This window comes from Oncorhynchus masou, chromosome 18 (assembly GCF_036934945.1).
Source record: "Oncorhynchus masou masou isolate Uvic2021 chromosome 18, UVic_Omas_1.1, whole genome shotgun sequence".
In the NCBI taxonomy this organism is placed as follows: Eukaryota; Metazoa; Chordata; class Actinopteri; order Salmoniformes; family Salmonidae; genus Oncorhynchus; species Oncorhynchus masou.
In genome coordinates this window covers 59,134,653-59,161,782 of record NC_088229.1, presented here as the reverse complement: position 1 = coordinate 59,161,782, position 27,130 = coordinate 59,134,653, and the positions used below count along the sequence as shown (strand labels likewise).

The 27,130-nt window shown below is 43.4% G+C and overlaps 2 protein-coding genes and 1 long non-coding RNA gene across 4 annotated transcripts; 2 read left to right on the top strand and 1 right to left on the bottom strand.

Moving 5' to 3' along the window:
• The first annotated feature begins 322 nt into the window (after positions 1-322).
• On the top strand, positions 323-14,339 carry LOC135504975 (histone acetyltransferase KAT7-like). Of its 2 annotated transcripts, none has more exons than XM_064923957.1 (14): positions 323-543; positions 1,099-1,249; positions 1,452-1,700; positions 1,865-1,947; positions 2,070-2,150; positions 2,632-2,730; positions 3,040-3,150; positions 3,290-3,481; positions 5,407-5,496; positions 5,886-6,026; positions 6,185-6,278; positions 6,596-6,742; positions 7,402-7,508; positions 12,904-14,339. In XM_064923957.1, the coding sequence occupies exons 1-14, from the start codon at positions 526-528 to the stop codon at positions 13,003-13,005; spliced, it is 1,665 nt and encodes a 554-aa protein (XP_064780029.1). In that variant the 5' UTR covers positions 323-525; the 3' UTR covers positions 13,006-14,339. The 2 variants fall into 2 exon arrangements, with proteins under 2 accessions (XP_064780029.1, XP_064780028.1); XM_064923956.1 differs by having other exon boundaries at positions 3,278-3,481.
• Positions 14,032-15,981, bottom strand: LOC135504976 (protachykinin-1-like). Its single transcript, XM_064923958.1, has 6 exons — positions 15,640-15,981; positions 15,357-15,453; positions 15,147-15,182; positions 14,885-14,938; positions 14,498-14,572; positions 14,032-14,304 (listed from the first exon to the last, which is right to left on the bottom strand). Exons 1-6 carry the CDS (start codon positions 15,751-15,753, stop codon positions 14,267-14,269), a joined length of 414 nt encoding a protein of 137 aa, XP_064780030.1. The 5' UTR covers positions 15,754-15,981; the 3' UTR covers positions 14,032-14,266.
• Positions 15,982-25,572: 9,591 nt separating this feature from the next.
• Positions 25,573-26,815, top strand: LOC135503740 (uncharacterized). The gene is made up of 3 exons (XR_010449999.1): positions 25,573-25,772; positions 25,873-26,540; positions 26,667-26,815. It is a non-coding gene; the product is annotated as an uncharacterized LOC135503740 (long non-coding RNA).
• Positions 26,816-27,130: the final 315 nt, after the last annotated feature.

The window sequence follows — 27,130 nt, the reverse complement described above, 5'->3', positions numbered from 1 at the left end:
TTTTTAAAGAGACGAAGCGAGGAACAACTGGGCCAAAAATCTATCTTCTCCCCAAAAAAACAAAAGAGGGGCAAAAAAAGAACAAAAGAGGAAAGGCCCACCCCCACACTTGTGCTATTTCATGATGTACAAGCATTTCTCTTCACCCGCAATAACATCTGCTAAACACGTGTATGTGACCAATCAAATTTGATTAGAATTTATCTGGACCACGGATTGAGATGTGCCTTTTGATAAGTAGATCAGATGTTGAATGAGTTGAAAATAAGACTGGCGTGCCACCTATACAGTGCCACCCAGTGGAGACAGTACCACATGTGACATTACACAGAGGTTCCAAACGGAAGTGTGTTGTACCGAAAATGTGGCGCGAGACATAGCCAATGTTGTGTGTACATACACGTTTTTTTAAAGTAAAAACTTTAAATCTAAAACAGTTCCATCCACTGCATTTATTATACATTTTGGGAACTACGTTGTTGTATGAGACGGGCGGCATAGGAACCGGCGTTCATCAAGGCAAATATGCCCCGTAGACGACAGGTACGAAACATGTATGTCGGAAGCTAACGTTACGGCGTTAGCTAGCTAGCTGGATAAAGCTAACTTGACTAGCTATGCTGCTAGCATAACGTTGCTAAAATGTTAGCCAGTGGTCTCTATTATGCATTCGAAAGTATGTATGTTTCTTAACTAGCTAGATAACTTGATGCTAACTATCTAGTTAGCTACTGCAGATAACCCAAGTTAGTAAGCTAAAATGGCCTCTTTTTTTACGCTTTCAAGGTAGATTGCTAGCTAATGCTACAATGGTGTTTTGCTAATGTTGCGTTGCCTATTTGGCTAACGTTAACTGACTAGGTAGCTAGCTATTAAGGCTGTGTTTACATATCGATTTGTAGAGAGTAATTAGCTAGCTGTATATCTCATTCATGAGAAATGGATACATTTGAAGGAGCTAACGTTCGCAACAATTCTATAACCTAGTTAGAGCCATCATGACAAGCAAATAGTTAACGTTAGCTAGCTAGATATCGTCAAGTTACCTGGCTAACGCGTTAGCCCTACCAGTCTTACTTTTTTTTCATTCTATCACAGAGTGTGCATTTGGGGAGCGGCTCTGATGGGACTGAAGATTCAGACTCCTCTGCAGAGAGAGAACAGACAAACAGCTCAGAGAGTGATGGGAACATGCCCAAGAGAACACGCCTCACAAGAGCATCTCTACGCCTCAGCCAAAGCTCACAAGGTAAAGAAAGCCATGGGATGGGTGCTTTAGTTATGAATCAAAACCTACATTGCAACTGTAGTAGTTAGGCTAGCGAACAACGAGTCAATCACCTGTATAGGAGACCCTGTGAGGGCTAACAATTGCTAGAAGATTCCATTATTTTATCCTACATTGTCAGTGTAGCTGAATGTTGTGCTGTTTCTCCCACATGCCAATGTAGACACACCAGATGTGAAGCGAGTCGGCGACCATGACGAGTCTCCGCCGTTGACTCCCACAGGCAACGCCCCATCATCTGAGTCTGAGCTGGACATCTCCAGCCCCAACGCCTCCCACGACGAGAGTGTGGCCAAAGACCCCGCCCTCAGAGACTCAGACAAGGACCTCTCCCACCGGCCCAAGCGCCGCCGCTGCCATGAGACCTACAATTTTAACATGAAGTGTCCCACACCGGGATGCAACTCACTGGGTAAGACAAGTGACTATTTGGTTAGTGGCACCACTGCTAGTTTAGTGGATGCTGAACAAGACTTGTCATGATTCTTGTTAAGATTCTTATTATGAAATATCTCTGGTCAATTCATTTAATTATATGTAAACTCATTGCTTTTCTGTCTCTCGTGTTCCTTGCAGGACATCTAACAGGAAAACATGAACGCCATTTTGCGGTTTCAGGATGTCCTCTTTACCATAACCTATCTGCTGATGAATGCAAGGTAAATATGTCATTCAAATATTTGGCATTGCTTATTGAGGTACATTAACTTCGTTGTCTCGTACAATGAGAGCTACAGAGAATCAAATGTCCAATAAGTTTATTCATCCTTTTTATTGACAGGTGAAAGCAACCACTCGCGAGAAACACGAAGAAGAATCAAAGGTGCAGGAGGAAAGCAACAGACACGCTACACGACATCAGGTAAAATTGATTAAATTTATGTTGAATACTTTTTAAGGTGATTCATTTTATCATGTAAAAGTAAATAAAGGGCCCCCCGAGTGGTGTAGTGGTCTAGGGCACTGTCTCACAACCGGCTGTGATCGGGAGTCCCATAGGGCGGCGCACAATTGGCCCAGCGTCGCCCGGATTAAGGGAGGGTTTGGCTGGGTGAGGCTTCAATTGGCTCACCACGCTCTAGCAACTCCTTCTGGCTGGCCAGGCGCCCGCAGGCTGACCTCGGTCGTCAGGTGAACGGTGTTTCCTCCAACACATTGGTGCGGCTGGCTTCCGGGTTAAGCAGGCAGGTATTAAGAAGCGCGGTTTGGCTGTTCATGTTTCGGAGGACGCATGACTCGACCTTCGCCTCCCGAGCCCATTGCAGTGATGAGACAAGATCAAAAAAGGGGGTAAAATAAAAAAAATTGCTAAAATCACAATGTATTCCTGTTGTGTCCACCAGATGCCCACATCAAAACAGACGAGATACAAAGAACAGGTGACGGAGATGAGAAAGGGGAGGAATTCTGGGCTTCCCAAGGAGCAGAAGGAGAAGTACATGGTGAGACACAGGACAGATCTCCCCTATTCTAATGACTAGAGGGAGAATCATGTTTGCTATGGGGACCCTCTGGTCACTTGGCCCTTCCACCCCTACGGGAGGGCAGCTCCTGATCAGCCCAGTCAAAGCTCTTCTCTGTCTTGGCACCCCAATGGTGGAACAAGCTTGCCCCTAATGTCAGGACAGTGGCCCATCTTTCAGGAAAAGTCTGAACCGCTACCTCTTTAAAGAGTATATTCAATAAAACCTGTTTATTGTCACAATCAGCACTCCGTCACCCAACTCTTTTTCTTTCCATCTCGTCTACAGGAGCATCGACAGAGCCACGGCAACACCAGAGAACCTCTTCTGGAGAACATCACTAGTGAATATGACCTGGAGCTTTTCAGAAAAGCCCAGGCACGCGCATCTGAAGATCTGGTAAGACAAAAACCTCAGTGCACCTTCATGCATAATAAACCAATCGTGTTTTAGATTATTGTAGATAAGATGTTCTTGGTAGTTTAGAAGAATTTCATATTTCTCCTCTCTCGTTTGCCGCTTATTGAAAACGCCACAGGAGAAGCTGCGGATCCAGGGACAGATCACGGAGGGCAGCAACATGATCAAGACCATCCTGTTCGGCCGCTACGAGCTGGACACGTGGTACCACTCTCCCTACCCCGAGGAGTACGCCCGCCTGGGACGTCTCTACGTCTGCGAGTTCTGCCTCAAGTACATGAAGAGCCAGACCATTCTGAGACGACACATGGTAAGATATACAGTGCCTTCGACTTTGTTATTCCACGTTTTGTTACAGCCCGAATTCAAAATAGATTAAATATGATTTTTTTTTCACTCACCCGTCTACACACTCTACCCCATAATGACAAAGTGAAAACATGTTTTTAGAAATGTATTGAAAATGAATTACAGATATATCTCATTTACATAGGCATTCCCACCCCTTTGCTATGCCACCCAAAATGTAGCTCTGGTGCATCCAATTTACTTTGATCATCCTTGAGCTGTCACGACAACTTGATTGGAGTTCACCTGTTGCCAATTCAGTTGTTTGGACATACATTTAGAAAGAAACACACATGTCTATATAAGGTCCCACAGTTAACCGTAGATATCAGAGCAAAAACTTGTCAAGTCCAAAGAACTGTCTGTAGATCTCCGAGATAGAATTGTTGTGTCTGGGGAAGGGTATAAAACCATTTCTAGTGTTAAAAGTTTTGAAGAGAGCAGTGGTCTCCATCATTGACAAATTAAAACAAATCTGAAACTGCCTAGATCTGGCTGTCAGACCGAACTGGGTAAGAAGGACCTTGGTCATGGAAGTGACCTAGACAGAACTACAGAATTCCTTGGCTGAGATGGGAGAACCTGCCACAAGGACAACGGTCTCTACAGCACTTCACCAATCTAGGCTTTATGGAAGAGTGTCTAGTCGGAAGCCACACCTGAGAAATATTCTCATGACAGCATGCATAAGGCAAATTATTCTGTGGTCTGATGAGACAAATGTAACTCTTTAGCCTGAATGCAAAGCTCTGTGTCTGGAGAAAATCAAGCACAGCTCATCTCCCAACGGGGAAGAATCATGCTATGTAGGATGCTTTTTAGCGTCAGGGACTAGGAGACTGGTAAGGATAGAGGGAACAATGACTGGAGCCAAATACAGCAAACTCTTGATGAGTGCAAACGACCTTAAACTGGGGCATAGATTCCACATTCCAACAGGATAATGACCCCAAAAATACAGCCAAAACACTGCTGGATTGGTTTCAGAACATGAATGTGAAAGTCCTTGAGTGTTCCAGTCAAAGCCAAGATTTAAATCCCATTGAAAATCTGTGGAAAGACTTGGGAGAGGCGATGAACAGCAATCTAGTTTAAGAGCTTTGAGAAAATCTGCAGATGTTCAAAGATTCTTCCAAATGGTCTACGGTACAACTCCCGCAGCTGCACTCCTTTTGAGAAAAAGTATTTTCCTTTTTATCCTGACAAATGTTGACTTTCCTGAACACCAACAGCGGAGTACAATGTTAATGATATAGGGTCCTATCATGGTACAAAAATAAACATTGTTCTAAGCTCATAGACATACCCAAGACGACTCAAAGCTGGGCTTTATAAATACATTTTATTGAATCGCCACCAAAGGTGCAAAGTGTTAACTCAGAGGTTTGAATACTTATGTAAATGAGATTTCTGTGTTTTATTGTCAATACATTTGCAAATATTTCTAAAAACATGTTTTCATTTTGACGTCATGGGGTATTGTGTATGGATGGGTAAGGGGAACAATATCGATTTAATCCATTGTGAATTCAGGCTGTAATACAGCAAAATGTGGAATAAGTCGAGGGGTATGAATACTTCCTGAAGGCACTGTAGAAAAGCCAGTCCTATCACCTCTTAAGCTGGGGTCACACGAATCAACTTTCACACAATGTTTGTTGCAGGTTGCAAGTGACATCCTCTCAAGCAACCTTTGCTGATACTCGAAGCAACTCAAATGTGATTGAAACTGCATGCAACAGCCAATCAAAGTTTAAGCTCCTTTTGTCATATGTTTGGGAATTCTAAACTCACCCAATGACTTCAATTTCAGCTGAAACTCTTCAGAGAGGCCTTTTTTAATGGTTTAATGAGCAAATCAATAGTGTCTCTCTGTGTGTTTGTTAGGCTAAGTGTGTGTGGAAGCATCCGCCCGGCGATGAGGTCTACAGGAAGGGAGCCATCTCTGTTTTTGAGGTGGACGGCAAGAAGAACAAGGTGAGGGGACCTACACACTTGAACTCACCCTGGACTCGTACACAACAAATGCTTTTTTTCCTGTCTCCGTTTTATTCTCCGGTCTCAAGAACAAAGAAATAATTATGGTTGAATTATTACCTTTCGTTTTGTCATGTCTCACATTTCATCAGGGACCCTAACCCCACTGGTGCCTTGCACTCCTATAAAACAAGCTACATAGAATATTAATATATGGATAGGTCACATACACTGGATAGGTGCAGTGAAATGTTGTTTTACAGGGTCGGCCACAGTAGTACGGCACCCCTGGAGGAAATTAGCTCTAACCGCTAGTCTACCTTACGCCCCTACATTATCCCTGGCAAGGTCTTTGGGGAATTTAAATGGTGTGTGGTTTCCTTTTCCAGATCTACTGCCAGAACCTGTGTCTACTCGCCAAGCTCTTCCTGGATCACAAGACACTGTACTACGACGTGGAACCCTTTCTGTTCTACGTTATGACTGAGGCAGACAACACAGGCTGCCATCTTGTGGGATACTTCTCTAAGGTACCCATCCATTATACTCTGTTCAAATTGATAGTGTCTCCCATAACTTTTTGATACGGTTTATAACGGAGCTTTTTTAAAAATGATTATTAGGGACGTCTCTGTCATTACTTTAGTTTTAAAGATGAGATTCAGACCCGTATCCTCTGTTTTTTCAGGAGAAGAACTCTTTCCTCAACTACAACGTCTCCTGCATCCTGACAATGCCCCAGTACATGAGGCAAGGCTTTGGGAAGATGCTGATTGACTTCAGTAAGTATAGACCAACTCTGTTTTCCCCTTGTTAGATTGGCTACTGCAACTACAGCCAGGTGGCATTTCGAGATGTTGATTTATTTTGTTAAGCCTCCCAGGAATGACAACAGTCTTGCCAAAAAATGGCTTTTAATGTCCTGAAAGCAACTTCTTTATGTGTTGTTATTACACGGTTATTGCAGTAGAAACTACAGTTCCTTTAGCAGTTTTTTTGCTTTTCTCCACCAGGTCTCATTGCTATGTAAGTGCAGTCCATCTCATTACTTATTAGAACTGCTAGTGACCACCCTGCCGGCGCTCTCCCCTTTCTGTAGGCTACCTGCTGTCCAAGGTGGAGGAGAAGGTGGGCTCCCCAGAGCGGCCCCTCTCGGACCTGGGCCTCATCAGCTACCGTAGCTACTGGAAAGAGGTGCTGCTGCGTTACATGTACAACTTCCAGGGCAAAGAGATCTCCATCAAAGGTGACAGAGGACTTTACAAAGAACTGATTTTTGCAAATATGTTTTGGTGCTTAATGCCGCTCTTGACCGTTGAGAAAATATTTCCTCAACAATCTACAATTAGTTTAGGGTCAAAGGTGAGGGTTTAAAATTACCCGGGTAAATTATGTAGCTTGTTCCGGTCAAACACACACGCCATACACTCACACACAATCTCCAAAGTGTCCTCTTTAAATTTCTCCCACATAAGCATATGTATTTTTTTCTAATTTAGAAACATTTTAATTTGATCCTGTCCATATAGGCTAATTCACCTCTCATATTGAATTAGTCCGTAGGTGGAGCATCAAACTGCTTAACGAACATGCACTAAGCATTAAACCTGGGAAGGCCTACCTTTGATTTATCACTCTATTTGTCATGTATTCGCTGTAGCTTGTGTGTTTACAGCCCTATCAATCTGTTTTATGGTTGTCAAGTCTGTAAATGTTGATGATTTAATGTTGTTAATTATTTAGCTTGTTCAGGTTAGCCTCAGTTTCATTTGAACACGTGAGAGGATTTTCTACCGAGCATTTGAATGACTAGGAACAGCATATGAAACGGTACTCTTGGCACGATTCAGTATTTTGAATGAGTGCGTGAAGAGCTGTGCGTTGTACTCGTGTGTGTGTGTTCAGAGATCAGCCAGGAGACCGCGGTGAACCCAGTGGACATTGTCAGCACCCTGCAGTCCCTGCAGATGCTTAAGTACTGGAAGGGAAAGCACCTCGTCTTGAAGAGACAGGTAAGTGTCCCCTTCATGAAGGTGTGTGTCATGACAATATCAACATCGGCTAACCCTTTATACTCTGATCCCATGTACGGGATCAAAAATGGGAGACTTGGTCACTGATAAGAGATGAAATTGGACCGCGGTGGCTGTACAGTAACATACTATACATTGCATCAGAACTCTGGGTGTCCGCTTTACGATGTATAACTTTCAAATGACAGGCGTTCTAAATGGGACTACCACCCGCTAGCTACAAGTGTGCTCTGTTCAGTTCCTCCAAAGGCACAGCCAGGAAAGCTAAAAAATAATAAACTCCTAGTTGAATGCTCTACTGCCTGAGTCCTACGTGCATTGAAATCACTGCACACTTTGGAGTGGCCACTTGAAGATACAAGTGAGATCTCTCACTCAAATCCTTGTAAGATTATATCTTATGTTCTATCGACCCCAGATCTTGCAGGAATACTATTGAATGTATTCAGCGTTTTAGTATTGCCCGATTTTCTGTTATCGAAACAAATGGCTGCAAAAAGTACAGTGTTGGTGAAATGCACATAAAATCAACAGTGAATTCGGTTCCTGTCTCAGGTGAACTGTTTGTTCAGATAATTCTCAGAAGTTTTCCCTTTCAATTGCAACTGTGATTATGCATATTCTAATATTTTTTTCTGTTTGAGCATTTCATTTGGGGCCTATCCATATAGGTAAAGGGTTAAGGAATGTCCCCCATCACGTACCCAACAGTGTGTGACATCACAATATTCCATTCAGCCCAGTTTGTCAATTAATACCCTAGGCGAGGCACCTAAAACCTGTGAAGGAGGAGTTCTGTGAACATTTGAGAAACTGCAAAATCAAGGATATGTCATGTGTTTACTGTAGCTTGTGTGTATGTAGCCCTGTCCATCTGTTTTGTGTGGTTATCTGCAGTGGGTTTCATAATTATTCACCCCCTTGGATTTCTTCACATTTTGTGTTGCAAAGTATGATTTTAAAATGGATTTAATTGTAAAAAAAAAAAAAAATGTCAACGATCGACATAAAATACCTATGTCAGTGGAAAACATTTTCATATATACACTACCGGTCAAAAGTTTTAGAACACCTATGCATTCAAGGGTTTTTCTTTATTTTTACTATATTTTCTACATTGTAGAATAATAGTGAAGACATCAAAACTATGAAATAACACACATGGAATCATGTAGTAACCAAAAAAGTGTGAACCAAATCAAAATATATTTTATATTTGAGATTATTCAAATAGCAACCCTTTGCCTTGATGTCAGCTTTGCTCACTCTTGGCATTCTCTCAACCTGTGTCATGAGTTAGTCGCCTGAAATGTATTTCAATTAACAGGTGTGCCTTGTTAAAAATTAATTTGTGGAATTTCTTTCCTTAATGCATTTGAGCCAATCAGTTGTGTTGTGACAAGGTAAGGGGGGTATACAGAAGACGGCCCTATTTGGTAAAAGACCAAGTCCATATTATGGCAAGAACCGCTCCAATAAGAAAAGAGAAATGACAGTCCATTACTTCAAGTCATGAAGGTCAGTCAATACGGAAATTTTCAAAAGTTTTTCAAGTGCAGTCGCAAAAACCATCAAGTGCCATGATGAAACTGGCTCTCATGAGGACCGCCACAGGAAAGGAAGACCTAGAGTTACTTCTGCTGCAGAGGATAAGTTCATTAGAGTTAACTGCACCTCTGATTGCAGCCCAAATAAATGCTTCACAGAGTTCAAGTAACAGACACATCTCCACATGTGTGGTTCCCACCGTGAAACATGGAGGAGGTGTTATGGGGGTGCTTTGCTGCTGACACTGTCAGTGATTTATTTAGAATTCAAGGCACAATTTAACCAGGTAGGCTAGTTGAGAACAAGTTCTCATTTGCAACTGCGACCTGGCCAAGATAAAGCATAGCAGTGTGAACAGACAACACAGAGTTACACATGGAGTAAACAATTAACAAGTCAATAACACAGTAGAAAAAAAAGGTGTGCAAAAGGCATGAGGAGGTAGGCAAATAATTACAATTTAGCAGATTAACACTGTAGTGATAAATGATCAGATGGTCATGTACAGGTAGAGATATTGGTGTGCAAAAGAGCAGAAAAGTAAATGAATAAAAACAGTATGGGGATGAGGTTTTACTAGCGTTTAAGAGCAGTTGGAGGCCACAGAAGGAGTGTTGTATGGCATTGAGGCTCGTTTGGGGGTTAGATAGCAGAGTGTCCAAGGAAGGGCCAGAAGTATACAGAATGGTGTCGTCTGCGTAGAGGTGGATCAGGGAATCGCGCGCAGCAAGAGCAACATCATTGATATATACAGAGAAAAGAGTCGGCCCGAGAATTGAACCCTGTGGCACCCCCATAGAGACTGCCAGAGGACCGGACAGCATGCCCTCCGATTTGACACACTGAACTCTATCAGAGAAGTAGTTGGTGAACCAGGCAAGGCAGTCATCAGAAAAACCAAGACTACTGAGTTTGCTGATAAGAATATGGTGATTGACAGAGTCGAAAGCCGTGGCAAGGTCGATGAAGACGGCTGCACAGTACTGTCTTTTATCGATAGCGGTTAATGATATCGTTTAGTACCTTGAGTGTGGCTGAGGTGCACCCGTGACCGGCTCGGAAACCAGATTGCACAGCGGAGGAGGTTCGGGTGGGATTCGAGATGGTCAGTGACCTGTTTGTTGACTTGGCTTTTGAAGACCTTAGATAGGCAGGGCAGGATAGATATAGGTCTGTAACAGTTTGGGGCCAGGGTGTCTCCCCCTTTTGAAGAGGGGGATGACTGCGGCAGCTTTCCAATCCTTGGGGATCTCAGACGATATGAAAGAGAGGTTGAACAGGCTGGTAATAGGGCTTGCGACAATGGCGGCGGATAGTTTCAGAAATAGAGGGTCCAGATTGTCAAGCCCAGCTGATTTGTACGGGTCCAGGTTTTGCAGCTCTTTCAGAACATCTGCTATCTGGATTTGGGTAAAGGAGAACCTGGAGAGGCTTGGGCGAGTAGCTGCGGGGGGGCGGAGCTGTTGGCCGAGTTTGGAGTAGCCAGGAGGAAGGCATGGCCAGCCGTTGAGAAATGCTTGTTGAAGTTTTCGATAATCATGGATTTATCGGTGTTGACCGTGTTACCTAGCCTCAGTGCCGTGGGCAGCTGGGAGGAGGTGTTCTTGTTCTCCATGGACTTCAGTGTCCCAGAACTTTTTGGAGTTAGAGCTACAGGATGCAAATTTCTGCCTGAAGAAGCTGGCCTTTGCTTTCCTGACTGACTGCGTGTATTGGTTCCTGACTTCCCTGAACAGTTGCATATCGCGGAGACTATTCGATGCATTCTGCAGCGATATCCCATCTGGTTTGCTCTTAGTCCCACTATCATTTGTTTTTCAACAAGACAATGACCCCAAACACACCTCCAGGCTGTGTAAGGGCTATTCGACCAAGAAGGAGAGTGATATAAGCGCTGTATCAGATGTCCTGGCCTTCACAATCACCCGACCTCAACCCAGTTTGGGATGAGTCAGTCCGCAGAGTGAAGGAAAAGCAGCCAACAAATGCTCAGCATATGTGGGAAATCCTTCAAGACTTTTGGAAGAACATTCATGAAGCTGGTTGAGAGAATGCCAAGAGTGTGCAAAGCTGTCATCAAGGCAAAGGGTGCCTACTTTGAAGATTCTCAATTTGATTTGTTTAACACTTTTGGTTACTACATGATTCCATATGTTATTTCATAGTTTACGATGTCGAAAAAAGTACAAGTAAAGATATAACCTTCGTAGGTGGTGACTGGTACTGTATATATTTTTTTGATTAACGAAGAATAAATCACTAATATACTGTACCTTTTTAAGTATTGAACCCCCTGAGTCAATACACGTTAGTAACACCTTTTGGCAGCGATTTATAGCTGTCCGTCTTCTTGGGTCAGTCTCTAAGAGCTTTGCACACTTGGATTGTGCAATATTTGCCCATTTATTATTTTTAATTCTTCATGCTGTGTCAACTAACTTGGCCACTCAGGAACATTCACTGTCTTCATGGTAAGCAACTCTAGTATATATTTTGCCTGGTGTTGTAGGTTTAGGTTATTGTCCTGCTGAAAGGTGAATTCCTCTCCCAGTGTCTGGTGTAAAGCAGACTGAAGCAGATTCTCCTCAAGGATATTGCCTGTGCTTAGCTTCATCCCATTTATTTTTATCCCAAAAACCTCCCCAGTCTTTGCCGATATCAAGAATACCCATACCATGATGCAGCCACCACCATGCTTGAAAATAAGGAGGCAGTTACTCACTGATGTGTTGGATTGCCCCCAAACATAAGGCTTTGGATTTAGGCCAAAAAGTATATTCCTTTGCCACACTTTTTTATAGGTATGTATTGTTGCATACAGGATGCGTGTTTTGGAATATTTTTTTATTCTGTATATTTGTGTTTTTCTTTTCTCTGTCATGTAGGTCATTATTGTGGAGTCACTACAATGTTGTTGATCCATCCTCAGTTTTCTCCCATCACAACCATTGAACCCCGTAGCTGTTTTAAAATCACCAATGGCCTCATGGTGACATCCCTGAGCAGTTTCCTTCCTGTCCTGTATCTCAATTCAGAAGGACGATTGTCTTTTGATGTGTATGGGTGGTTTAATACATCATCTACAGCATAATTATTAACGTGGCCATGCTTAAAGTGATATTCAATGTCTGATTCGTTATTGTTACCCATCTACCAATCACGGCCCTTCTTTGAGGCTTTCGAAATGCTCACTGGTCTTTGTAGTTAAATCTATGCTTTAAATTTAATACGTGACCTAGAGACCTTACACATGAATGGGGGACAGTGGAAGGGGTAGTCATTCCAAAATAATTTCAACCCCTTGTGATTTAAGACAAATTTTACTCCTGAACTAATTGAGGCTTTCTTAATTAGTTCAGGATAGGATAAGTAATCCTTCTCACCCCACCCCCCCCCCTCCCCCTTAATGATTTAGATGCACTATTGTAAAGTGGCTGTTCCACTGGATGTCAGAAGGTGAATTCACCAATTTGTAAGTCGCTCTGGATAAGAGCGTCTGCTAAATGACTTAAATGTAATGTAAATGTTAAACAGAGGTGAATACTTGACCTATATTTGAGTTATTTAGTACATTTATATATTTTTCTTTTCACTTTGACATTATGGATTATTTTGTGTAGGTCACTAACAAAATCACAATTCAATCTATTCCATTCCCACATTGTAATGCAACAATGTGAAAAAAATCAAGGCTGGATGAATACTTATGATACCCACTGTATTTCATATATGTAAATGTTGATAATTTTATGTCTTTGACTCGGTGCTCTTGAATGCAAATTCCTCAAGGGCCAATAAATTAATTGAACTGAACTCTCCCTCACAGGACCTGATCGATGAGTGGAAAGCTAAGGAGACCAAAAGAGGCAGCAACAACAAAACCATCGACCCCAGCTCGCTTAAATGGACCCCGCCCAAAGGGACATAGGCTGTAGGCTCACCAGTGAGCCACTTAATAAACTTGACTTTCTTCTACCACACCTGCCAGGATAGGAGTCCCATCAATACCACAGTGATCTTTCTTCTACCACACCTGTTGGGATAGGAGTCCCATCAATACCACAGTGATCTTTCTTCTACCACACCTGCCGGGATAGGAGTCCCATCAATACCACAGTGATCTTTCTTCTACCACACCTGCCGGGATAGGAGTCCCATCAATACCACAGTGATCTTTCTTCTACCACACCTGCCGGGATAGGAGTCCCATCAATACCACAGTGATCTTTCTTCTACCACACCTGCCGGGATAGGAGTCCCATCAATACCACAGTGATCTTTCTTCTACCACACCTGCCGGGATAGGAGTCCCATCAATACCACAGTGATCTTTCTTCTACCACACCTGTCGGGATAGGAGTCCCATCAATACCACAGTGATCTTTCTTCGACCACACCTGTCGGGATAGGAGTCCCATCAATACCACAGTGATCTTTCTTCTACCACACCTGTTGGGATAGGAGTCCCATCAATACCACAGTGATCTTTCTTCTACCACACCTGTCGGGATAGGAGTCCCATCAATACCACAGTGACCTTTCTCCTACCACACCTGCCGGGATAGGAGTCCCATCAATACCACAGTGATCTTTCTTCTACCACACCTGTCGGGATAGGAGTCCCATCAATACCACAGTGATCTTCTATCCCTAAACCCACCCTGTAGCTGTTCCTTACTTGTTTTTTTTGTGTCTGGAGGAACTCTCTTCCCTTTTTACATTTCGACTTGTATTTATATTTTAGTAATATGTCACCATGTAACCATTCAATCAATTCTTGGCTGAAATATTGTTAAACAATGAAGGTTACAGAATGTGAGTTGACGACTTGTTTTAAAAGATCCACTTAAAGATGAGCTATGAATGTAGGTACATCTCGTCTGAGCTCTGACACTAGTGGATCACATGAGTGTTTTTGCTTCTTTGTCCACAAAAACATATATAACTGACCGGCTGCAGCATTCCTGGCTATTTTATTTCATTCAACACAGTTGCGATTGTTTGCAGAGACAATTACATTTTTTGAGGGATGGAATATTCAATAATCATCAGCATGAACTTTGATACCTTAGATATAGCATTTTGTTTCTTACAAGTATGAGATACAGTTTTGTTTTGTATGGTAGTCCTTTTTGAGTCTATATCAAAATTGTATAGGTCATGAAAACAAATCTTTTTTTTTTCTAGCTTTAGTAATATTGGAGTTGGTCCCATTCCTCTTGTGAATCTGCCAAATGAAGAAATAAAAAATATTACATACAAGTTCAAATGTTTCGTTTGCATTTAGTTAACACGAATGCAAGTTTTACATGTATGTTTTTAAATTGCAAAGTAAAACTTGTATTACATTTTGCAAACTACATTACAGTGTTACAAAGTGCTCTCTGATATTAACCGTAACATCAATGTATATGACAGACCTGGTTGTGTGTCTGATCCCTCAGCGACATCGACCGCAGTGCTTGGAGCATCTGGAATGATCCTCGTGAACGATTCTGCAGCACAAAACATTGCATTTGGTTATGACACGCGACTGCAATTGTTGACACCTGTTTTAAATTTGACTTCTCTCTGCTGTGTTTGTCTAAAAAAAAAAAAAAAAAAAAAAAAAAAAATGCCTTGAGATTTCAAATGATATAAATCATGCCATTTAGCAGACTCTTTTATCCAAAGTGTTTTGGTCATCCGTGTATACATTTTTACGTATTGGGGGGGGGGGTTCTGGGAATTGAACCCACGCTGCAAGAGCCATACTCCTCTACCAACTGAGCTATAGAGGATTTTATATGAAGTGTAATAATTCTTACCCCCACTTAGTGCTCTTCTTCCCATAAGTCCAACAAACATGTCCCCTTTATTTCCTGTTGAAGACATCACCAGGAAAGAGTCATTTAAAAGGAGATGCATATTTATTTCTCATGTTAAATGTAAAACATATTTTAAATCCATATAATGCACAAAATGTGTTATTGTTATGATTTAGATACTGAATAATCTACAATATAGTATAGGGACCAGAGTGTACTGTATACCACTATTCTAAAAATATATTTGTTGTGCTATACTCACGTTTTCTATCCACTTTAATAGGCTGCGGCTGATCGTCTGTAATTAAAGGGAGCTGATAAGCACTCAAATGTATTTGAGTTCAAAATATTTGCTTTTCTTGTCAATTAGATATAATACGTACTCAACATGTATTCTAGTCTTTCTCCTTCAAGATCCCTTTTCAAGTCATTCATTTCTTGTTATGGACAGACAGAACGTTCTAGTGCTTACCTGAGCGTTTGCCCATGAGCCCGTAGAACTGACGGGCTTTGGATCTCTTTATCAGACTAGCCACTTGGCTGGACAATCTCTCTTCCAGTGGCTCATCCTGGCGAAAGGATTAAAGAGCGTCTTTTCCACAACATTTCTTTTTTTCTTGATTTATTTGTGAAAAAGCAAAGTTCGATTGCGACAATTATTACTCGCAAATATTTTTTTGTTCTTGGTTCAAATCAGGAATATACTAATGATATAAACTCGTCTTGATAATAGAAATCTAAAACGTTCCACTTACCTGCCAGTCTTTTGATACCCAGTGTTCCTTGTCAACACTAAACGACAGTCCTTGATATGGATACACCAGTGCAAACAGGGTAACTATTACCAGCTGGAATTTCAAGATATCCATTGAAAGTGATGATACTAGGCAAAGCTATATTCAAATAAGACTTTTTTTATTTTTTATTTTTTTTATTTTTTTTTACTTAAGTATATATCTTCAAGAAATAATGATATTTGGCTGCTGAGTGAGCTCAGAAAAGGTCTGCTATCTTCTCTGATGGATTGCGGACTGAGTCTATTCCCTGTCGGTCTGATCCTGCACTGAATACAACGTCCATTTTATAACACAGTACCCCGTACAACCTCATGTTCCCTCCCCTCTGGATGCCATCAAATCATCAAGCTCATACTATTATTATGCAACATTTAACAAATATGACGTGTTTTTCACATCATGCAGAGAGATGTGTGAAATATGTTTTTGAATACTTGTAGTATGCAGGTCCATCGTTAAGGAAACAAAATATAGGTGAGGCGAATGCAACGAGCTGTCGTCCAGTTTGAGCACTTGGACTGATGATGTATGCATAATGGCCAATATCCAATTTACAGAAAGGGCCATTGTGCTTGTACTTTTATAATCCTTGGTTTGCTTTAAAAGTTTAACCTGGTGCTCACCTCGCTCCCTTGGGTTTGATTGGGATCTGAGTGTATGTATGTGATTCACAGTTAAATATTTGCATTTTTTCAAATTTGGTTCTGTAATTTCCATGTTCATCAAACCTACAACCAGAACTCTGTATTTGCCAGAAACGTAAGTCAGCAGCCTCATGTTTGACCTTCTGATCTTTCTCTTTGATGTGAGGGCGCTTGAAAACTGCCGCCTGACATCTTTGAACAATGTCTTGTTAATAATGGCTCCTTGTAACCCAGTCAGTGTTTGCCTGTTCATTAATTGGCTCAGTGAATCATACCGAGGACAGGTCAGCCCAATATAGACCTCATAAATAAGGTTAAAAAAACCTGACATAACAAAAACAAGTGGATAGCTAAATGGCTCATTCAATCATCTGAACTTGAAGCCGTATGTCTTGAGAAAGCGGTGTGCACTAGGGTATAGTATGGTGAGTGATCGGGTTGGATACCGCTCTGTGACCGTCTCTCATGTCGGGCCGAAGTGGGTTCAGCTGAGATGAACAGAGCACCAGAGAATCTGACACTCTCGTATGGGTTCTACACTTCAATAATAAGCCACATTTTAGTGACCTACTTCAGGCTTTTCTTGAGAGAGATGGCTATAGCGAGCAGATGGTTTTTCCTTACAGCACTGAGGGTAGTGTGATGTCCAGCTGAGAGTGATGCTCTCGAACCACTATGTTGTGCTGGCACAGCTGAAATGTTTTTTTTATATATATTTATTTTTGAGACACAAATCGACTAATAATTGTTTTTTAAAAAGCCATCCATTTATCTCTAGAGGATAATTAGTGTAGCAAAGCCTTTTATATGATATTTGGTTGCTTAGTCCATAGACATTAATAACTGCTTAGTCATTCAAATGCTTGCGGTTTTACTTCAATCATATAACCTTTTCATTATTAGCAATACATTTTTTCCAGTATAATCCGGCTACAAAATGTTTTCAAGGAGCAATTACTTGTCAATCGGGTGTTCTAAGGATGTCCTCTTGAAATGTGGGCAACACACACATCAAATGCTTGGAACTCTGCACAGGTGCTCCACAAAGCAAGGAAAACAGGGCAATTTGAGCTGAAAGGCAATTACACCAGAGAACAACCCTCGTGTCGTGTTCCCACAGACGCGACGGCTAACGCTGAGTGGCAAATCAAAGGGAATCGGAGGACCTTCATTTGCATGTGAAATGGCTTCCTACTTCCTGTAACGACTAGGCCATTATGTTTCCATGCTACACAGAGTGAACCAGTGGCAGTCGAACAACCCCAGCCTTCCACTGGGGATTGATTTGGACTTGACATAGATCACTGCATTCCTTCAATTCCCGCTTTTTAAATAAATTGTATCATTGCAATTTCGGGAAACTCAATGGGAAGTCGACATGGTAATTCACCCATTTGCTGCGTCGTCTCCGTGTCATTTGAATGTCTTCTCATCTAACGGTAAAGGTGACATTTTCCGTCAGGCGCACCGCTGCACTACTCTATGAACGTGGCCACGTCATGCTACTTCAAAGTCCAATCATGTCCCTACAATAACCATGTTCAGAATGTCCTGGGTACAGTACTATCCAACAGAAAGTCAACGGAAGGCTGCTATCTTCACCATGTCCATAGCTGCCGAACTTCTCAATGAAAAGGGAGGGATGCACTGCTATTGGACTTTGCTCCATAGAGAAATGATCCGATTTCAAGTATAATGTGTTTCCTTGGAACCTCTTGAACCCAGCTACTTAGCTGCAAAACTGTTACTTTTGCCTCGAAAGACTTTCTTGGTGGTCTGAGACTCGCCCGATGCTAGAAATATTCTGACATCTTTACACGCCTGAAATCTGGGAGGATTCTTCAGTGCCTGTTTTGATCTGAAGTATACCTGCGCTGACAAGTACAGTAGGAACAGTCTGTACTCTCTTGGAATTGGTTCTCTTTCAAAGATTTTTGTTGTTCTTGATTGGTTGCATCCTTCACCATGTACATGGATGAAGTAATGGGACATGCCAAATTGATTTGTACCCGGTAATGGCCTCCAGAGTCCTCTGGAAGTAGGCTATTATTACATTTGAGCCCTCATTGCAAAAATGTGACTTGTGCGTTCCTGACTTCATTCAAACTTATTGCTTTCTTTTGATGATGTGTGGGTTGTACATTTAATGATTACTTTGAGAATTGATTTTTAACCAACCAGTGGAAAGGTCCCAGAATGGCGTAAACTGCTCAACCTGCACACTGGTCAACCCATATGGGTAGACCAAGGTATCATATACTAACACTGTACTTATGTCACAGGTGTGACTCATTTGCAACGTTTAATCTAAACAAGTATTTTTATTGGTTCATTGTCTGGCCATGTGACTTGCGCTGCACGTATTTAAACCCACCTGTTTTGTGCTTTTTGGTGGCTGTCAACAGGAAATGATGCAGTCTGTAGGCATGGTGGAACTTTTGAGAAGAGCATGTAATGACTTTGTTTAGTGAGAGAATATGGCTAAAAGGGAGTATAATAAAATAGAATGTATGCAGAAATGGTTTCCTGCCTGCTGGACTGTGTCACTTCCTCTGCCTCTATTTGTTTGGTTTGTGTTGGTTTATTGTATTTTAAATAGCATGGTTTATAAAGCTAAAAGAATAAGAAAATGACACGAAGTGTGGACATGATTTACGGAACTGGAATGTGAACTGAGAACGTGTCTGAACTTTGATTTCAACTTGTGGCGAAAACTATGCCTTAAGGAAATAAATGTTAACTTCCCTTTTTTTTTGTCTGCCTCTGCTTCACTCTGCTAGCTCAACCCAGACCTAGAACCTGTCACTTTCCACCCAAAACAGAGGCCTCTACCAACCAACCTGTGATATACGACACCAAATGTCTGAGTTGTGGTCTGTAATCTGGTGTTGACAGGTACTGTGTGTTATCAGATGGGCAGGCTGCCACAGATCGTAAAATGTGAGTTTAGTCAGGATGCGGCCTATCCTCACCTTCCATTGGTTTGATAGAGCTGCTTTAATGGCCCCTAAGGCTCCTTGTCTTTATTCCTCATTGATTATCTAAGCACAATCTGGGGTTCATCTTAACAGGAACAAATGAGTCCGATCATGGAACTAAGTAGGGATGGCTTAGTTGGATTACTCGGGTGACCAGAGGGGATTTGATTGGTCTCTGAGAAATATTCATGAATGGATTTCCACTAGTGTTAGATATATCACACTGTGTTCAAATATTGTTCAATGTAATTAACTGACAATATAGACTCCATTGTGTATTTCAAGACTACACAACTCTTTTTCTGTGCTAGCTTGTTAACAGATCAAATCGTGATTAAATGACGACACCCGCTTGCCTGTTTCGTTTTCAAAATGCCGCAGGGTTAAGACTTGTCAAGCTGGCTCTTGTGGAATGTAGCCTTCTGCTCAGTAGGCCTGACATTATTCAAGTGGTCTTAGATAAAGTTCCCGTTTTAGTGGGGGGTAAATTATTAGGTTTAGGGTTTAATCGAATCAAACTATATTTGTCACATGCACCGAATACAACAAGTGTAGATTTTACCGTGAAATGCTTACTTACAACCTCTTAACCAACAGTGCAGTTCAAGAAGAGTTAAGAAAAGATTTACAGAGTAGACTAAAGTAATAATGAAAAAGTAACACAATAAGAATAACAATAACGAGGCTATATACGGGGGGTACCGGGTCAGTGTGCGGGGGTACAGGTTAGGTGAGGTCATTTGTTCATGTAGGTAGGGTTGAAGTGACTATGCATAGATAATTAACAGCAAGAAGCAGCCGTGAACAAAAGAGAGGGGGGGGGGGGGGTCAATGTAAATAGTCCGATGGCGATTTTAACTGTTGAGGAGCCTCTTGGTCCTAGACTTGGCTCTCCGATACCGCTTACCATGCGGTAACAGAGAAAACAGTCTATATTTGGGTGACTGGAGTCTGACAATTTTATGGGCTTTCCTCTGACACCGCCTATTATATAGGTCCTGGATGGCAGGAAGCTTGGCCCCAGTGATGTACTGGGCCGTTCGCACTACCCTCTGTAGCGCCTTACCGTCAGATGCCGAGCAGTTGCCATACCAGGCGGTGATGAAACCGGTCAGGATGCTCTCGATGGTGCAGCTGTAGAACCTTTTGAGGATCTGAGGACACATGCCAAATATTTTCAGTCTCCTGAGGGGGAAAATGTTTTGTCGTGACGTCTTCATGACTGTCTTGGTATGTTTGGACCATGATAGTTCGTTGGTGATGTGGACACCAAGGAACTTGAAACTCTCGACCCGCTCCACTACAGCCCCGTTCATGTTAATGGGGGCCTATTTGGACAGCCTTTTCCTATAGTCCACGATTAGCTCCTTAGTTTTGCTCATATTGAAGGAGAGGTTGTTGTCCTGGTACCACACTGCCAGTTCTCTGACCTCCTCCCTATAGGCCATCTCATCGTTGTCGGTGATCAGGCCTACCATTGCTGTGTTGTCAGAAAACTTAATGATGGTTTAATGGTCACATGTAGAGCATTGCGGATGTAATTATATGGTACAGTGAAATTAAGCTCAGAGTTCCAACAATGCAGTACAAAGTGAAATAATTAAACAAACAGTGAGAATGCCAAACTGACCTTGGATCAGCATAAAAACACATCTTCCATGCGCATTATAACCAAAAACATCACACAAAAACAATATGTATAATATATATATATTTTTTTTGTGCGAATTTTACCCCTTTTTCTCCCCAATTTCGTGTTATCCAATTGTTTTAGAAGCTACTATCTTGTCTCATCGCTACAACTCCCGTACGGGCTCAGGAGAGACAAAGGTTGAAAGTCATGCATCCTCCGATACACAACCCAACCAAGCCGCACTGCTTCTTAACACAGCGCGCATCCAACCCAGAAGCCAGCCGGACCAATGTGTCGGAGGAAACACCGTGCACCTGTCAGTTCGCACGCACTGCGCCCGGCCGCAACAGGAGTTGCTGGTGCGCAAGCCCTCCCTAACCTGGAAGACACTAGGTCAATTGTACGTCGCCCCGCAGACCTCCCGGTCACGGCCGGTTACGACAGAGCTTGGGCGCGAACCCAGAGTCTCTGACAGTACAGCGCCCTTAACCACTGTGCCACCCGGGAGGCTAAAGACTAAAAATATTTTAACTTCATAGTGCTGAGATCCCACTAACGGGATCGATATGACAACAGCCAGTGAAAGTGCAGGGCGCCAAATTCAAAACAACAAATCCTATAATTAAAATTCCTCAAACATAGAAGTATTTCACACTATTTTAAATATACACTTCGTGTTAATCCCACCACAGTGGGCAATTTCAAATAGGCAAAAGCACCACAAACGATTGTTAGGTCAGAGCCAAGTCACAGAAAAACACAGCCATTTTTCCAGCCAAAGAGAGGAGTCACAAAAATCAGAAATAGAGAGAGTTAATCACTAACCTTTGATGATCTTCATCAGATGACACTCTTAGGGCTTCAAGTTACACAATACATGTATGTTTTGTTCAATAAAGTTCATATTTATATAAAAAAATCTCAGTATACATTGGCACGTTATGTTCAGTAGTTCAATTTACAGAAATGCTCATAAATGTTGATGAAAATGCAGGTGTTATGCATGGAACTTTAGATACACTTCTCCTTAATGCAACTGCTGTGTCAGATTTCAAAAAAGCTTTACGGGGAAAGCAAACCATGCAATAATCTGAGTACGGCGCACAGAGACCAAACAAGCCAAAAAGATATCTGCCATATTGTGCAGTCAACAGAAGTCAGATATAACATTATAAATATTCACTTACCTTTGATCTTCATCAGAATGCACTCCCAGGATTCCCAGTTCCACAATAAATGTTTGTTTTGTTCGATAATGTCCATTTATGTCCAAATAGCTACTTTTGTTAGCGCGTTTTGTAAACAAATCTAAACTCACGAAGCGCGTTCACTAGGAGCAGACAATGTCAAAGTTTTGTTACAGTCCGTAGAAACATGTCAAACGATGTATAGAATCAATCTTTAGGATGTTTGTAACATAAATCTTCAATGATGTTCCAACCGGAGAATTCCTTTGACTGTAGAAAAGCAATGGAACGCTACCTCTCACGTGAACGAGCGTCACAAGTTTGTGGCACTCTGCCAGACCACTGACTCAAAGAGCCCTTATGAGCCCCCCCTTTACATTAGAAGCCTCAAATAGTTTCTAAAGACTGTTGACATCTAGTGGAAACCTTAGGAAGTGCAACATGACCACTTTCCCACTGTATATTCAATAGGGAATGAGTTAAACGACCAACCTCAGATTTCCCACTTCCTTGTTGGATTTTTTTCTCAGGTTTTTGCCTGCCATATGTGTTCTGTTATACTCGCAGACATCATTCAAACATTTTTAGAAGCTTAAGAGTGTTTTCTATACAAATATACTAACAATATGCATATATTAGCAACTGGGACTGAGTAACAGGCAGTTTACTCTGGGCACCTCTGGGCACCTTATTCATCCAAGCTACTCAGTACTGCCCCCAGCCATAAGAAGTATTAAGATAACATGTTGCAGAATTGTTATGATTGATAGCTTGGGCAATAACTTCAAATCAACAAACATACACTATAGTTAGGCCTATATGATGGTTCAATCTCGTTAACAGACATTGTGCATTTTCAAATCGATCTGGATTCATGAACCGTCAGAGCGCACACTGACACGAATGAACAGGACCACCGTGATTCGCTGTCATAGGCTCAATAAAAAAATCTATGTGAGATTAGTGGGGACAAAAATAGCTGGAAAGTTGAGTTGCTCTTTATTTGATTTGAAGGCTCAAATAGGAAGAAGAGAAAGTGAATGACGTAGCTAACCTGTTAAGAGACTTAGCTACAGTATAAATGAAGTGGAAATGTATAGTTAGTGAGCTCTTTTGTCTTACATAGACACAAGCAAATCTTTGACATTCTCATTGATCTTTTATGTCATAATGTTTTCCTTATTGCCATGGGCACTAAAGGCACTTCCTGTTTTCTGTGACAGACCAAGCTTAATTCAGAATGAGGGACCTTGAACATCAGACTTCCAGCGATTTGACCAAAAACCTTAGTCAACCCCCAAGCATAGCCATCTTGACTCTACTATTGATCTCTCCAACCTGCAAGTCACATTCACTCTCTTTGTTACAGCTCCTTGCTCTATACTCTGATGCTACAGTATGTGAAATGACTAGTACAGGGACCTCTTCCTTCTCTCTGGCTCGTATCTTTTAGCGACCCTGAGGTCTGCGACGAGGTCGTAAGAATTCTGACGAGCATTTCCCGGAGCTTAACCTTCCATCCTCACTCCAAGCTGTGCCGTTCCTCTAATGTGGTGGTGAACATCTTGCCCAGGCTGCTCCAGAGCCTGTGGCCCCACCAGATCAAAGGCCCCTGTGACTGGCCCTGAGTGATCTGGCTGTCACCATGGTGAAGGCAGTGGTGGAGAACCTCTAACAGGTCTGAAGGCCCCTCCTGCACCTCAGGTCTATGACTTCCGTTCCACTGTTGTCAGGATGGTCCACTCACTCAACCATAAGATCCAGCGCCTAGGCAGCCCAGAGGCCCTGAAGAGGACTCTTTTCATCCAAAGTCTCTCTCTGATCAGCACTGACATTGAAGCTGTGAACACTAAAGTCCAGAGACTGTTTGAAGCTCCCGCTGATTATATTTCATTCAGCTCTATCCATGGTTGGTTACCGGAAGCCAAAGCAGTGGGCGATTGGAACGAGGTTCCTCCAAAGTGCCCTGACCAGCTGGTGATCCCATCAGAGCTCCTGAGGACCAGCTTTGGTCTGACAACCATCCTAATCTATGGTGGGACACTGGAGAAAGGCATCATCAACCTTCATGACCGGCCCCTCACAGATGACATCATCAACCAGCCTTTGCTGTGTGGGGGGTCAGTTATGAAGAAGAAGCAGAAAGCCAACTGGCATCTGGGCTGGGACCAGATCCTTGAGATGACAAACATCCATACCGACCTTCACTATGGTGGCACAGAGAAGATCTTAAAGTTTGCCACAACTTACAGCGCCACCATGCTAACGAGGCACATGGTTCACCTTGTGGTTGAAGAAATAAAGAAGGCCAAGGACTCTTCGAACAACAGAAAAGTTGGTAATGATGAATACCATGGAAGTGAGCATGAACACTGTATGTATGCCCGGCACTGCGCCCTCCACCAGGCTTTGCCCCCGGCACTGCGCCCTCCACCAGGCTTTGCACCCGGCACTGCACCCTCCACCAGGCTTGGCCCCCGGCACTGCGCCCTCCACCAGGCTTTGCCCCCGGCACTGCGCCCTCCACCAGGCTTTGCCCCCGGCACTGCGCCCTCCACCAGGCTTTGCCCCCGGCACTGCGCCCTCCACCAGGCTTTGCCCCCGGCACTGCGCCCTCCACCAGGCTTTGCCCCCGGCACTGCGCCCTCCACCAGGCTTTGCACCCGGCACTGCACCCTCCACCAGGCTTGGCCCCCGGCACTGCGCCCTCCACCAGGCTTGGCCCCCGGCACTGCGCCCTCCACCAGGCTTTGCCCCCGGCACTGCGCCCTCCACCAGGCTTTGCACCCGGCACTGCACCCTCCACCAGGCTTGGCCCCCGGCACTGCGCCCTCCACCAGGCTTTGCCCCCGGCACTGCGCCCTCCACCAGGCTTTGCCCCCGGCACTGCGCCCTCCATCAGGCTTTGCCCCCGGCACTGCGCCCTCCACCAGGCTTTGCCCCCGGCACTGCGCCCTCCATCAGGCTTTGCCCCCGGCACTGCGCCCTCCACCAGGCTTTGCCCCCGGCACTGCGCCCTCCATCAGGCTTTGCCCCCGGCACTGCGCCCTCCACCAGGCTTTGCCCCCGGCACTGCACCCTCCACCAGGCTTTGCCCCCGGCACTGCGCCCTCCACCAGGCTTTGCCCCCGGCACTGCACCCTCCACCAGGCTTTGCCCCCGGCACTGCGCCCTCCACCAGGCTTTGCCCCCGGCACTGCGCCCTCCACCAGGCTTTGCCCCCGGCACAGGCTGTTCTGAAGCAAATTGTCGTCCGATTCCTGGAGAAGCTCTCCCCTCCTGCACCAAACGGCAAAGTGTCAACGTCCTTCCCTTTTGGTCAAGCAGTTCTGCATGTTGGTTCAGACAGTCATTGACGGATCCCACAGCGTGTTCACTGAGGAGCTGGAGAAGTCTACTGACTCTGACAGTAAGAGCTACTGGGAGTACCTGAAGTGTGTTAACTATCACCCCGGTGGTCTGGGGATTGAAGCCTTCTCAGGGGATGAGGAGAGACGTTTAAATGTGGCCAACATGATGGTCGAGAAACGTCTGGCTGACGTCGAGCCCCAGCTGTGACACTTCGATCTGAACCCGTCCAGTAAGGGACAGAAGGAGAGCAAGGTGATTACTCCGATTGAATCGAAAGCCAGCTCCAAAGACCATTGAGGTAAGCAACACAACTTTTTTGAGTTCTCAAACTTTTATAGAAATGATCACTATTAGTAAATTGGTTGTAAAAAATGGCATTCTGTCTTTTCTGCTTTCAGTCTGAATACTCCTGTGTCAACTAACCTGCTGACAACACCACCTGAGACTCCTGGGCCAACTAACCTGCTGACAACACCACCTGAGACTCCTGGGCCAACTAACCTGCTGACAACACCACCTGAGACTCCTGGGCCAACTAACCTGCTGACAACACCACCTGAGACTCCTGGGCCAACTAACCTGCTGACAACACCACCTGAGACTCCTGGGTCAACTAACCTGCTGACAACACCACCTGAGACTCCTGGGTCAACTAACCTGCTGACAACACCACCTGAGACTCCTGGGTCAACTAACCTGCTGACAACACCACCTGAGACTCCTGGGTCAACTAACCTGCTGACAACACCACCTGAGACTCCTGGGTCAACTAACCTGCTGACAACACCACCTGAGACTCCTGGGCCAACTAACCTGCTGACAACACCACCTGAGACTCCTGGGCCAACTAACCTGCTGACAACACCACCTGAGACTCCTGGGTCAACTAACCTGCTGACAACACCACCTGAGACTCCTGGGTCAACTAACCTGCTGACAACACCACCTGAGACTCCTGGGTCAACTAACCTGCTGACAACACCACCTGAGACTCCTGGGTCAACTCCACTGAGCACGACCTCTATACACTGAGAAATGAATGAGGTACCAGCTGACCTCCAGTCAGGTAGGTTTGCACAGAGTCCCTTGTCATTAAGTATTTTCACACTGATATACCTCATCTACTTGCCTGTGTTCGTTTCTTTCCTAAGGTTAGTGTGGACGAGACATTGATCCTCTGTGTAATTTCCAGGAGATGTGGTCAAGCTGAAGAAGAGCAGAGCCAATCGTTTCCTCCGTAGACTTCTGTGCTGCTGCATTTAGTACAAGATATCGTGAACCTGACCTTCTCTTCACCTGCTTTTCACATGCCCTGCTCCACCTAGGGGCATGCCAGTTACTCTTTCAGGGTTCCACCATCATGCCAAATGTTACAACCTTTTACTAATTGGTTGTTGAGTTATTGTCTGAAAATAAAGACATAACTGAATAATTGGAACACTAACAAAAAAAAGGACTTCATGCGCTTTTGCTGCTCGGAGCCTTAAAAGAAAAACTATGTTTAGATAAGATTGAATACATTAAATACATAGCAGTGTTTTCATTAGTTTACCAAAAAAATATACAGTATTGATAAATCGATTGATTAATAATTGTAAATTTAAGTGACGGACAGTTCATCGTTCAACAACACTTTGAATGTGTGTTTAGATTGAG